This window comes from Phocoena phocoena, chromosome 20, assembly GCF_963924675.1.
Source record: "Phocoena phocoena chromosome 20, mPhoPho1.1, whole genome shotgun sequence".
NCBI classification, from domain to species: Eukaryota; Metazoa; Chordata; class Mammalia; order Artiodactyla; family Phocoenidae; genus Phocoena; species Phocoena phocoena.
Genome location: NC_089238.1, coordinates 28,527,617 through 28,542,662, shown reverse-complemented (window position 1 = coordinate 28,542,662; position 15,046 = coordinate 28,527,617). Strand labels below are relative to the sequence as shown.

Below are 15,046 nucleotides of genomic sequence, written 5' to 3'. Positions count from 1 at the left end.
GATTAGACATTATTTAAGACTATCTTACGGTCATGCACCAAAAAACCAAACCAAAACAAAAAACCTACCTTAAATACATCAGAAAAAATTAAAACATGAGCAAGTATTATATAGTGTACAATAAGTCAAAGTGCAGCAAGTTCAGGTTCTAATTTTAACAATGAAAAAGATCTGAAAAGGATCTTGAATCATTTTAATTTTGAAGACAGTTATAAATCCATTTAAAATGTTGCTACTACAAGGCTAAAAAATCAAATAAAATGTACACTGAAAAACCCATTTGTAGGTCAACAAATACCTGTCAATTTGCAAAATTTTCTTAATCAGTCTCCTTAGCCCTGTTTACTATTGCAACATATATAGGTTAGGAAAACACCTGACACATAATCTTAAACAATCTTTATGCAGAGATTTAAATGGATTCTTACCTAGATAAAGAGGAAGATGTGACTAAAGTTGGGTTACAGTACAGTGCTGCAATAAACTTAACAACATATACTTAGCATAATTCAGTGGTGAATTATATGCCTTACCTTTTATGTATAAGATAGTCCTCCAGGATATCAAGGCAGCGTACCATCTGAGAGAAGATGAGCACTTTATGACCTCCTGCTTTCATTTTAGGAAGCAATTTATCAATAAGGACCAATTTACCAGCAGACTGGATCATTGCTTGAAGATGAAAATCAGAAGCAGCTGGATTATATGTATCTCTAAATTCTCCAAGTATTTTCTCCTCAGCACCTGTCAAAGAAATAATATAAGACAGCATCAGTGCACAAATGCAGATGACTCCCAACTACTTTCTTTTTAAATAGTGCTCCTCTATGCTTCTGTAACATTAAAATTTTCTAATGGTAGGTACACTGCTTTTATTAGAATTATTTATGTTTGTGGCTAAATCCCCACCAACACCAGCCTGTAACTGAGGATATGGACAGTGTCTTAAGCATTTTTTATCTCCAAAGACACTGGGCATAATGTCTTATATAAATTTTATGTTTGCTAAATGTTTAATGAATGCTATTAGGAAAAGTATTAATGAAAATGTGGTTCTAACTTAGGTGAGTAAACACATATTTTTAAATAAACATCTAGTATTTAAACACCAATATAACAGTGATCATGACTGAAAGGTGATCATACTTAATCTGGATGGGCATCTTGCTTGCCATCAAAACAAACAAACAAGAAAAATTAGAGGGGAAGTCAAGTTACAAGTCTTTGACCATACTTCTTCCAGAGTCTAGATTAGCATTAGAGGCTCTCTGCTTTCCTTCAGCCTGTCTAGCCATAAGAGTACCAGGATTGCAAGTGAGTTGGTTACTAGTCTAAGAAATGGCTTGTCTTGGATAAAGTTAAGAGTATACTCCCAGGAATAAGTGAAAATACCCAAATGTTGTACAGAGAGACTATTAGTAGAGAAGCTGACAAGACCTTAAAAAGTAATGTTACTAGAACACAAAAATTGAGAGACAATAACTAGGGTATCCAGACTGAAAAGAAACCAGGAAGAAATATGTAAATTCGGAGGTTCAAAGACAGGCTTTGCTGTCTTTGTCCATAAGGAGGATTAAACTGGAGGAAGAATTACAGCCCACGTTAGACTGAACACAACTCCTGCTTTTGTAATCTGGTGATGCTAACATGGGACACTGTAATGAAGTAGCTCACACTGCCCCTGACTCCGGAACACTTGTAATCCCTCAGAACACCAGGGTGGAGAGTTATAGGATCACCGCCTCTCTTTATAACAGCCACTACAGCTGTAGTGGTGGTGTGTTATTTTTTCATGAGTATTTGTTGAAAGAAGAGAATTTGTTTGCAATCCTTTTAAGCTACCTTTGATAAGATATGGGTGATTACAGCACTTCCTGAGCTCCATCATGGTATTGACCAAGTTGGGTACATTAGTCTGCCCTGCTCCTTTGGATAAAAATGAAAAGTTCTTCTCCAGAATAGCCCGGTAGTATTTCTTCTGAATGTTAGTAAGTTCCACTTCAATGATGGTTTCTTCCTTAGGTGCCAACTTCTTTTCCACGTCTTCTTTCAATCGTCTCAACATCATTGGTTTCAAGATAGCCTGAAGTTTCTGCACCTGCATAAAAAATGATGAAAATACATGTAGCATACATATACATAAGTAAAATGAGAAGAGATTTGATGTGCTTCTTTACAAAGACCAATAGGATACCTGTTCCTCTGTTTTCAGATCTCCAAATTCTTGCATGAACGTTGATTCAGAAGGAAACCTTAAGGGTTCCAGAAAGTGAAGAAGACTGAATAGTTCTTCAACTGTATTTTGGAGAGGTGTGCCAGTCAAAAGCACCTTGTGCTCCTATATAAAACAAGAATAACATGTCAATAACATGTACTATGGTGTTCATGTCAAACACCACAGTACTAAAATTATACGAAAGCTGACATAGGTTATCAAATGTTTCAGTGTTTGAAAAGCAAATCTTTTTCTGACCATAATTTTCAAGAGTCAACCCAATACATCTCTATCCATACATCATCATTAATTTACTTTCTCAATCACTTTTTAAAAACTCTGTATCATTCTCATAATAGTTTACTTTGTCTGCTATTAATTCTTACCTATTGCTTTTGAAAGAAAAATTCTAAATAATTAAGAAGCATATTTTAGGTTTTTTTTTCAAGGAAACAGACATTTTAAAGAACAAAGAGGGCATTTTGGGGGTTACTCAACCATTCTTGTTATGGTAATTTGTACAGAGAACAGTGCTCATTCTTTATAATTTGGCAGATCATCACTTGACTTCTTACACAAGAACAAATTCTTAAATCATTAAAACTACAAACCAACAATGTGAAGGGCTGATTGGAAGATACTTCTAAACTAGAATTGCATTACAAATTAAACATCATAGTAACAACAGGAAATAAAATATTTTTAATGATAATAGCACAAAGTATTTGAAATTTGATTTGACAATACCTCTAAATTCCTAACCTGAATATTTGTATATGTACCCGTATGTCTGCATAAGTATTTAATATTAGGAAACAGTCTAGACAGATATATACCAATCTGCAAATATTGGAGTAAGGAGGGGAAGAGAACGGGTGGGCGTGGATGAAGAGTAAGAAGGAGCACTTTAGTGTTTTACTGTATGTAGTTCTATATCTTTGAGTCATTTGTTCAAGTGCTCATGTACTAATTATGTGATGTTAATTAAATCAAAATATTAAAAAACACAAAATGATTTGATTTTAAAGCAAACACACTAATGACTTTCAAAAATCCCATTAATTATAATAAATATATGCTAAGTACGCAGAATTGTGTAGAAACTTTATCCCTCTATCATAAATGATCTGAATAATATAACTTTGGTGAAAGGGCTTTTTATTGAGGAATTTCTGCCTTAAAACTTGTAGTTTTATTTCTTTCAATAGGACACTCTACAGAGGTTTCTCTCTCTCTCTTTTTTAATTCCAGCAGTTAATTACTAAAGCTTTTTGGAGGAAAAAACTAAAAAATTTAAGTCTTAGAAAACAGATGAGATTCTTTCCCCCTTACTAATGAATTAAAGCAAAATAATCTTAATTATCACAGATAGAAATCAGAAATCTGTATTTTAAAATAAAAAAAGGAATGTTTTTGGCATTAGCTCTTTTTACTATGTAGCTAAGAAACAGAAGTCATAAAAATGACATTAAGTTACTTACCAGATTCATGAGTTTCAGACCTTCTAGAAGTTTACAGTTTTTATTTTTTAACCTATGTGCTTCATCAATAATCACACATCGCCATTCAATTGCATTAAGCTCTCCACAGCCTCCAAGAATCATTTCAAAAGTGGTGATGATGGCTTGGAATCTGTAAGCTCCTCGAATGATTCGCCCCTAGAAATTTATTACCAAATACAATAATTTGCTAGAATGTCTTGATCATAATTTTTAATTCCTGTCAAGCAGCATAAAAATCATTTAATGACATCTGCTATAAAATATTTTCCACTGAAACTTTTATGTATGCACAGACACTCCCTTAAAATGAGGAACTTTAGCATTAAAACTGTATTAGATTGCTGTCTTCAAGAATGTTGTTAAAAATTATACAATTAATAACTATATCCAAATAAGTATTCCTTGATAAAACATTTTATAATTTTTAAGAGTTGTAATAACAATGTTAAGTCAAAAAAGAAATGGTTATTATAAAATCTAGCCAATGAAATTTCAGTATTAATGCTTATTACTTATATCCATGACTCCAAACATATAACTGCAGATAAGTAGTTAATATAAAAATTGGCCACTTATGTCATTCATTCAGCAAGTATTTATTGAGTGTCTCTGTTCTAGTTGTTGGAGATATAGTAGGAAACAAGACAGACAAAAATAATTATCCAAGTGGAACTTACATTCCGATGACTCAAATAAATATAGGACATAGCCACTAAGAAAAACAAAGAAAAAACCCACCAAAAATTGAAAAAAAAAACTAAGAAAGTAACAGAAGTCATAGACTAAAATAAAACAGGGATGGGGAGTAGGAAGTATGGGGTTGGAGGTGACCATTCCCATTTTATTTAGAGTGACTAGGAGGCCATCATTAAGAAGTGACATTTGAGCAAAGTCCTGAAGATGAGGGAGGAAGCCATGTTAGTATCTAGAGATCTGCAAGAGAAAGAATTCTTGGTAGAAATAGAGAGTGTGAATGCTGTAATGTGGGAGTATCTTTGGCAGTATTCAAATAATAGCAAGAAACCCAGAGTGATTGAAATCCAGTGAGAATGGAGGGGATGAGGTTATATACGGCCTTAAAAGCTGTGGTAAGGACTCTGGCTCTTACTGTGAGCAAGAAGCTATAGGAGGGTTTTGAGACAAGAAGTATCATGATTTGACATATGTTTAAAAAGAATCCCTTGGCTGTTCTGGTAAAAATAGTCTGACAAAGGCCAAGGACAGGATCATAGAAACCAGTTAAGAGGCTGCTGTAGTAATCCAAGCAAGAGATCTTCAATGGAGGTCATGAGAAGTGCTCAGTTCTGGATTTAATTGGAAGGTAGAACCAACAGGATTTATTAATGGATAGGAGTGGAGTGAGATAAAGAGAGGATTCAAGTTTGACTAAACTTTTTCGCTCAACTGGAAGCTGGTGTTGCCATTGACTACAATGAGGAAATACAGGATTTTGGTTTTGGACATGTTATGTTTGAGACTAGATATTGTCTATTAGATATTCAAGTGGAGTAATTGAGTAGGCATTTGCATATGACTCTGGAATTTAGGAAAGAGGTTAGAGTTGGTGATAATAGATTTAGGAGTCTCCAGCAGTACAGATAGTAATTAAGTTGTGTGACTGAATGAAATCTCTGATGGAATGAGTATGGATATAAAAAGTCTGAAGACTGAGCCCTGGGTCACCCCCAAGATTAGATATGGGAAGACAAGAAGAAATTGGTTAAAGAGGGCTTCAGAAGGAATAGGTGGTGACATAGGACAGTATAAAGTACTGGAATCCAAGTGAAGAGAATGTTTAAATGTGACTGAAAATTATAAACTATTAGGGATTAGAAGAAATGAATGGTTAAGAAGGATCATGTGATCTGATTTAGATTTTAATTCCTATCAACTTAATTACACTAATTTTAGAATAATTCACATTGATTGCTGTCCATTAAGCTGTCCATTAAGATGAACAATAGCTCCAGTAGAATATTATTAAAATATTGATAGTTATAAAGTATAAGTCTATGGTATTTACACAGCTCTAAAAACCTGGGATACAATGCATTCAGTGAGAGTAATATTGCAGTGTTTAAGCACAACGGCTCTTGAGTCTAACTGATTTGGGTTTATTAATCCCAGTTTTGCTCTGTGATTTTAGGGGAAACTACATCACTTCTTTTTACCTTGGTTTCCTCATTTGTAAATAAGTATGATATTATCACCTATTTACAAGGTGATAAATTAATCTTTGATATTAATCTTTGATATTACAAAGATTAAGTGAAATACTACATGCAAACTGTTTAGCATAATGCCCGGCACATGGTAAACACTCAATAAATGCCTGTGGATATTAGTGTTACTATCTGTTACTTTTTCCAAGGCAATTGAGAAAATTACAACATCATTTTACTACTTATGTGATTTCAAGCTTATTTAATAACTTGGAAAAAGCAGAAGTTAAATGTTCATTTAATTTATATTAAAATATATTTGAAAGAATTAACTCTGAAAATTATTTCTATGTTTGAAGTATAGAGCTACTTAGCTCATTACAAGACATCTTTACCTCTTGAAATTTTAAACCCTTCACATAATATTCTTCTAGAATGCATAACATTTAGCATAAAAATATAATTTAATATATACTATTCAGTTTACAACACATCAAGAATCTTTCAGCTTCTGGCTCACATTTATACCCAACTCATACAACACATATATTAAAACTGTAACCTTGTTAAAAATCCTTAAACTTCCAATATTTTAATGTACCTTTAAAAAATGAGATTGAACTAAATGATTTTAATGATATCATAGAGCTCTAAAATTCTATAAATGTACAATTAAGAATAATAAAACACTATGGAAGGAAATGAAACTATAACTTAACTAAGATGTCATAGGCTCCAAAGGTGCAAGGGTAATTAATTTTCAGTACAACTGATTGTAGACATACTTAATTTCATAGAAATCTAATTATTTCAACCATAGAAGGGAAATGAGGTTAAAGGAAAATATCAATTAATTTTATTGGTATTCAGCCTCAAATAAGTAGAAAATCAGTTGTAATTGGGACGCAAAAGTAGAAGGCTATGCCTTAACCTTACCTTACCTTAACCTGTATCATATCCCATGACCTGGCCATATGTTATAATGGTCCTTATAAAACAGAAGAATCAGTGAAAGAAAATAAAATATTAAGGTGCTATATTGAGGCAGAGTGCCATAACCTTTTCCAATGAAAAAATACAATTTTGTGTGAGTTGTTTTAATTAATTTTGTTTCTTATTTCTTAATAAAAGTTTTACCTAAGAAGAGTCAAACTACCACTCAAAACTGCAACTCGGAACTTCATGTTTTCTAGTCTTAACCTTCTGCTAGGGAATTCTTTCTTATAATGTCATCTCAATTTTATGATCTGTGTATTTAGCAGAAAAATAGGTATTCCTTCCTAAAGAGTAATTGGCCAAAGTAAAATGGAAAATGTGCCCCTAGGATATAGGGAAGAAGAAAACCATCAAAGCAATAGAGTAATGAAATAACCAATCCAAAGGGTAGAAAAATACAGACGTATGCTTGTACCAATATACAAAACAAACCAAATTTTTAAAAACCGTCTAAAATCAAAATTCATTGAACACACAAGAGAACCTATGGTTTCACCTCAAAGGGCATTCAAACCCATGGTGGTCACTGAAGATGTAAATTTTAAAATGGAGGAAAAAAACTGGAGGATGATCAAAGAGACACATTATTTTTAAAATAAATTTAATGTGTAGTTGAAAACAATTAGTAAAACAATTATTCTAGTTGAAAAATTAAGTATACAATCAAATTTGTACATTTGTATAAATCAGCATACTTCCTTCCAGTGAACTAGAGCGTGAACTTGGCTACTTCTGTCATTTTTCTCTTCAGCTACTAAAATTTATTGTAAAATAAATATGATGAATAAAGAGATCAGATTAAGATTTAAGTAGGCAATTAAAATCTATCATAAATTTGAAAGTAATTAATATGTAATGCTTATCTTTTGCAAACCTGACCTTTCAAACAACAAAAAACATCACCAATAACACACCTGTGAGTCCCTGAAGTACATCTCATATTGCTGTATCATTTGTCTGCTAATCAGGCTCCCATGATAAACCACAACATTAATATCAGTCCACGTACGAAATTCTCTCTCCCAGTTTGCAATAGTAGAAAGTGGAGCAATAATCAGGAAAGGTCCTCTTATACCAGTCAGAAGGATTTCGTAGAGGAATGTAATTGATTGAATGGTTTTGCCAAGACCCATTTCATCTGCTAAAATGCAGTTTCGTCTGAAATAAACAAATATATTACCCATGTAGATTTTGGGGTTTTCTGTATACTACAATGTTTTAAAAGATAAATATTAAAAAAAATAACCAGTGATCAAGTTAAAATACTTGCATTTATAACGTAGAAGTTGCTGAAGTGCAGATTTGGCTAAAGATTATAATTTTATTATAATATTGCAAAGGGACAACTATAGGTTTTTGTAGCTCCAAAATAAAGATACCACCTGTTAGATACCTGGGTTTTTAAAAGAACGAAATGGCAAGAGCAAGGCAAACTAAATATGTTATTTATTCAGGAAACATTTATTAAATGCTTTCTGTATCTCACGGATAGTATGAGAAGATGGGATACAAAAGAAATAGAACATGTTCTCTGCCTTCCAGGGGCTTGTATCTATTAGAAAAGCAGACATATGAATAAATAAATAAACAGTCATGCAATGTGCTATCACAGAAGCACAAATAAAGAACTGGTTTTCGACTCTGGCTATACATTGGAACAGCCTAAGAAACAGATACCCATGGCCTTCCCCTTTACATTTCAATTCAACGTGCATGGGGTAGGATAAAAGCAACTGTAATTTTTAAAATAAGCTGCACAGATGATTATGATATATGGCCAGTTAAGAATTATCAGTGTTTATTATGGAACCTCAGAGGAGTAAGCATCTAACCCTGGCTAGAAGAGATGAGAGAAGATAAGACTGCCTTCAAAGAGAAGGACAGTAATGAGTAGGATTTTGCCAGAGGGCAGAGCAAAGGAGCATAAGTGTAAAGAACATGATCAACTGGGAGGCTACAAGTTATTTAATATGGTTTTGAGGTAACAGTAAAGGGAAGGGATCTTACTAAGATAAACAGGGGTCACAAATAAAGGTTAGAAATCATTCTACAATATTATGAATGAGAGAGTCACTGAACATTTTTAAAGAAACCTGATGAGATTAGCTTTGTACTTGAAATTTACTCTGGTGCCACTGTGAATATTAGAAGGTGAAGTGACTTAAGTTTGGACAGTAACTGGGAAAGTACCGCAATAATGCAGGAAAGAATGGGTGGACATTTGGACTAAGGTAGGAGGAATCAAGAGGAGAAAACTGATCCCAAAGTTAATTACATGTTAGAATGATATGGACTGAGTGACCAATCCGATATATGGAGTGTAGGATGACAGTCAGATTTCAGTTTGGGTGACTAAATAAGTTGTGTTATTATTAACCAAGATGTAAAATATTTGAGTAAGTTTGATATGGAAGAAACAGGAAATAATGTTAATTTTGAATATGCTGCGTTTAAAGAATCATTGAGATGGACACTAAGGTAGCCAGAAGTAAACAAATATGGGCTTGGAGTTCAAGGCCTTAGTTAAAGATGTTATTGATAACTGAAGACACAGGGGAATAGAGTTTGGCTTACGGAGAACAATGTAATATGAGAAGAAAGTAAAAAACAACTTTGGGAAAGAAAAAAACCAACAACACTGAAAGGGTAGGCAAGGAAGAAGAATCAGCAAAGACTATTGAAAGGAATAGTTACAGAGGTTCTGGAGAGCTAGGAGAGTCACACTGTGGAAGCTGTTGGGAGTGAGAATGGGGGAAAAGTTTAAAAAAGGAAGGACTAGCAACTACTATCTAACACAGCAGAGACAGCAAATTAGGGATAAAAAATATCTTGTGGATTGGAAAATTAAGAGTTTCAGAGATGATACAGAATCAAAAGTCAAACGACAGGTTTAAGGAGAACTGGAGATGAGAAAATGGGAAGAGTTCATGCAGGCTATACTTCCTAGACCTTTGCCTAGGAAGTTACAAAGAGGGATCAATGTGGCTTGAAGGAAAAACAGAGCCAAGAGAAGGTTTACCCTTTCCTTTCCTTACTTTTATATATAAGTTAAACCCAAATTTGTTCACAGACTGAAGGGATGGCACTAGTCTTAAGAGATAGTTTGAAGATATAACAGAGAAGGATAATAAGTGATTGAAGTGAGGTTCTGAAAAGATTGGATTAGATGTCTGCCAAGAGTTGAGGTGGCAGCATTAGTCTTGGTTCTGAGGAGGCACCTTTTAACTTCTGATATGAGGACAGAGGTAAGAATGGCTAAGGATGGAGATACATTTGTAGGCTTGGGTGTGAGGACAGGCAAGAATCTGAATGAATTCACCTACTGGCCCTAGGCTTCTCTATGAAGCAGTCATATATAGAGAGTGAAGGGGATAGGATTGTGATAAAGTGCTTGAGGAAAGTGGTACAAGTTTGAAACAAGTAACTGGGAAAGGGTATTGATAAAAGACAATTAAAATAAAATTTTGTTAACTATTTTACCAGGAAGATTGTCTTGGGAAAAATGATTAACATTTAGAAAATATAAACCAGGGGAAAGAGCACTGTGTGGAATAACAGGTTTTTCCTAACTCCACCTGATTGAGTTTCATGACTCACCATTACTTAGTGAAACAGAAGAATCATGTGACAAGTAAAAACACAGAAAAATGATTTTGAATACGTCATAAAATTTTGCTATTATTAATAATAGTACCTTCGTTTGCTCTTTTATATACACTATCAGACTTCTTTCTCAATCAAGATACCATTCTTTACTTCTTTTGCAATTAATTTCCCATCTCACTAAAAAAAGGTGAGATAATATTCCAAAAAGCATTTTGAACAACTTGGAATATTAATAATAAATGGGGGTAATTCATTACTAGGTTCTTATATTTAGTATTCTATTCCTTATCAATTGCTGACAATCTGCTTCCTTGAAGACGTACATTACAGACCTATCTAATTCTTATAGATGAAACTGCTGACACCTTACTAACTAGATTCAACTATTGGCAGACAGTAGAGTGTAAGTTGAAAAACATTCTCTAACATAGCTGATGTTTGATGATGTTAACAAAGGTATTTCAAATTTAATTATGAATTAACATATCAACTTTCTTCTATTCTCATTGGTACACATTAAAGGGAAGCAACTGTAGTCAAAATCCTAAATTATAACGTACATATCTTCTTGAGCTAACCACAACTTCATTTTCAATAATGAACACTCCACGACAGTAATAATGTAGCAACATCAGTACCACTTTTACTTAATGTATTTTGGAACACATAAAAAAACCACACATTAAATTTTTTTTCTATTAATACATACTACATACCTATTGTACCAGTTGAATAAGAGCCAGTTGAGTCCTTCCAGTTGATATTCCCTGAGTTGATTGCCATTTTTATAATCCCTGGATTGATCTATTTTTTTCCAAATATTAGAAGGAGGACGGTCCTTTGTGGAAAAACAAAGAATGAATGATGTATTTTAGATTTTTTTTTTTTTTTTTCTTTTTCTTTTTCTTTTGCGGTACGCGGGCCTCTCACTGCTGTGGCCTCTCCCACTGCAGAGCACAGGCTCCGGATGTGCAGGCCCAGCGGCCGTAGCTCACGGGCCCAGCCGCTCCGCGGCACGCGGGATCCTCCCGGACCGGGGCACGAACCCGCGTTCCCTGCATCGGCAGGCGGACTCTCAACCACTAAGCCACCAGGGAAGCCCGTATTTTAGATTTTTTGATCTTCCCTATATCTCATACATGGTAAAAGCACTGCTTTTAAAATAATCAGAAGAATAACATTATATGACATTATGATGAAATTTTACAAACATCTAAACACCAAATAAGTCCTACACGAACTCTTCCAGAAAACTGAAGAGGAAAGCACACGTCCCAACTCATTCTATGAAACTGATACCAAAATCAGACAATGGCATTACAGGAAAACTAGAGACCAATATCCCACATGAACAGAGATGAAAAATTCATAACAAAATTTTAGCAGATGGAATCTAACAATATATAAAAAGGGTAATACAGCATGACCAAGTGTGGTCTTTCCCAGGTATGGAAGGTGGATTAACTTTGAAAATTAATCAATGTTGATCAACAGACTAAAAAACAAAAATATGATAATCTCAGCAGATGCAGAAAACGGAAGAACTAAATGTTTTCTCCCTAGGATCAGAAAAAGGCAAGGATGTCCACTGTCATCACTTCTATTCAACATTGTACTACAGGTTCTAACAGGAGCAATCAAGCAAGAACAAGAAATAAAAGTCATTAAGATTGGAAAGGAAGAAGTAAAACTTTCTTAATTTACAGAAGACATGATTTGTCTACATGGAAAATCCTGTGGAATCTAGAAAAAAGATAAAGTAAGAAGTGATTTTACTAACATTGCATGATATAAAATCAATATACAGAAAACTGTATTCTATATTGTAGAAACAATTATAAATACATTTTAAAAATACTATCTTATAATGGCATCCAAATATGAAAAATTTAGGGTTTACTAAAAAAAAATATTTCTTAAATGGTAGCCAATGAACTTTAAAATAATTAACATATACTACTGCTCTAATTATTGTTTAAAATAATTTCCACATTAATTAATATTCTCCATAATTTTCTTTTTAGCAATCCAATCACTGTTTCCTTAGTTTAGGCCAGGAACAAATTTCATTTGATCAAAGATACTTTACATGTTTTATATGTTGTTTTATTTAATAATAATAGACTGGCAAAAAAAAATCACTTACCTCCTACATTATTTGACTTTGATAAACCAGCACTGTTGTCAAGTTGATTTTACATTAACTGAGGGAATTAATTTTATTGGCTGAGTCCCCTTTACCAAGGACTACATTACATATCTAAGGCACTGGCTCTTCCCACCATGTGCTTCAAAATCACCTTTTTAATGACACCTGGGGTCCACTCTCAGATATTCTGATTCTGGAGCCAGGATATAGAAACTAGGAATCTCTAATTTTTTAAAAGTTCCAAAAGCGATTCTGATAAGCACCTCTGACTGAGAACCACTGATCTAAAAAAACAGCTTACTTAATGAGGTTAAAGATCAGGTTACTACTGAAGCATGGTCCCCACCCCAAAAAGAATACCTTTCCCTTTCATAATATCCTTTAGACTACTCCTCCCTGAATTAGTTAATTACACTTTTATTTCCTGGCTCAAGGAAAGGTACTTAGAAGTCAAAAGGAATGGAGGTGAGCTGCTATGTTCTTGGTGATAGACGGTGGGTATTATTGGGAGATAAACTAAGAAGACCAGAAAATAAGAAGATAACCAGAAAAAAAAAACTTATAAAAACAATATGATCTCTTCCATGGAACAATTCATTCATTTCCTTCTCTTACATCACATCTCCACATTTTTCATGGCAGTTAATCATTAGCTCTGGTGCTAATCAAAAAGTGATCTGTTCTTGTCTTTTCATGCATAAACTCCCTCTTTAGTGAAGTAAGAAATTTCTATGACCAAATTATATTTGAAAGAGGACTGGCCAAGGGCTTCCCTGGTGGCACAGTGGTTGAGGGTCCACCTGCCGATGCAGGGGACACAGGTTCGTGCCCCAGTCCAGGAAGATCCCACATGCCGTGGAGTGGCTAGGCCCGTGAGCCATGGCCACTGGGCCTGCGCGTCCGCAGCCTGTGCTCCACAAAGGGAGAGGCCACAACAGTGAGAGGCCCACATACCGCAAAAAAAAAAAAAAAAAAGAAAGAGAACTGGCCAAAATATTTAATAAAATCGTAATATGTCTCTTTAAAGTGAATTTCTTTTGGTTGGCTCCCCAAACTGGATTCACATGAAAAAATATATATATATAATTATTAAAATATCACAACTTGCCATCGCCTTCCAGAATTCTATAGTCTTTGTACTAGAAAAAACAATAACTGACTCAAGTTTTTTTTTTTTTTGAGCAGGGAAGAGACAGATGTATCAATAAAAAAATCAGTGTACTTAACTTATGTAGGCCTTTTTTTTTTATTGGAGTATAATTGCTTTAAGATGTTGTGTTAGTTTCTGCTGTACAATGAAGTGAATCAGCTATATGTATACTTATATCCCCTCACTCTTGGACTGCCCTCCCACCTCCCCCCATCCTACCCATCTAGGTCGTCACAGAGCACCGAGCTGAGCTCCCTGTGCTATACAGCAGGTTCCCACTAGCCATCTATTCTACACATGGCAGTGTATTTATGTCAAATCTAAACTCCCAATTCATACCACCCTCCTCTCCTCCTCTGTGTCCACATGTCCGTTCTCTACATCTACGTCTCGATTCCTGCCCTGCAAATAGGTTCATCTATGCCATTTTTCGAGATTCCACATATATGTGTTAATATACAATATTTGTTTTTCTCTTTCTGGCTTACTTCACTCTGTATGACAGGCTCTAGATCCATCCACATCTCTACAAATGACCTAATTTCATTCCTTTTTTATGGCTGAGTAATATTCCATTGTATATATGTACCACACCTTCTTTATCTAGTCATCTGTCGTGGACATTTAGATTGTTTCCATATCCTGGCTACTGTAAATAGTGCAGCAATGAACACTGGGGTACATGTGTCTTTTTGAATTATGGTTTTCTCAGGGTATATGCCCAGTATTGGGATTGCTGGGTCATATGGTAGTTCTACTTTTAATTTTTTAAGGAACCTCCATAGTGGCTGTATCAATTTACATTCCCACTAACAGTGCAAAAGGGATCCCTTTTCTCCACACCCTTTCCAGCATTTATTGTTTGTAGACTTTTTGATGATGGCCATTCTGACTGGTGGGAGGTGATACCTCATTGTGGTTTTGATTTGCATCTCTATAATGATTAGTGATGTTCAGCATCTTTTCATGTGTTTGCTGGCAATGTGTATGACTTCTTTGGTGAAATGTCTATTTAGGTCTTCTGCTCATTTGTTAATTGGGTTGTTTGTTTCTGGATATTGAACTCCATAAGCTGTTTGTATATTTTGGAGATTAATCCTTTGTCCATTGCTTCATTTGCAAATATTTTCTCACATTCCGAGGGTTGTCTTTTTGTCTTGTTTATGGTTTCCTTTGCTGTGCAAAAGCTTTTAAGTTTTAATTAGGTCCCATTTGCTTATTGTTTTTATTTTCATTACTCTAAGAGGTGGGTCAAAAAAGATCTTG

The 15,046-nt window shown here is 34.3% G+C and overlaps 1 protein-coding gene across 6 annotated transcripts in view; it reads right to left on the bottom strand.

The window, feature by feature from the left end:
* CHD9 (chromodomain helicase DNA binding protein 9) overlaps window positions 1-15,046 on the bottom strand; it is a 241,937-nt gene that overhangs the window by 74,222 nt on the left and 152,669 nt on the right. For all 6 annotated transcript variants that reach the window (XM_065898462.1, XM_065898459.1, XM_065898461.1 and 3 more), the window contains 6 exons: window positions 11,198-11,319; window positions 7,790-8,033; window positions 3,697-3,873; window positions 2,195-2,338; window positions 1,843-2,098; window positions 534-744 (listed from right to left, as the gene is read on the bottom strand). In XM_065898462.1, coding sequence (XP_065754534.1) covers window positions 534-744; window positions 1,843-2,098; window positions 2,195-2,338; window positions 3,697-3,873; window positions 7,790-8,033; window positions 11,198-11,319 — 1,154 coding nt within the window. The remainder of the gene's footprint in view (window positions 1-533; window positions 745-1,842; window positions 2,099-2,194; window positions 2,339-3,696; window positions 3,874-7,789; window positions 8,034-11,197; window positions 11,320-15,046) is intronic.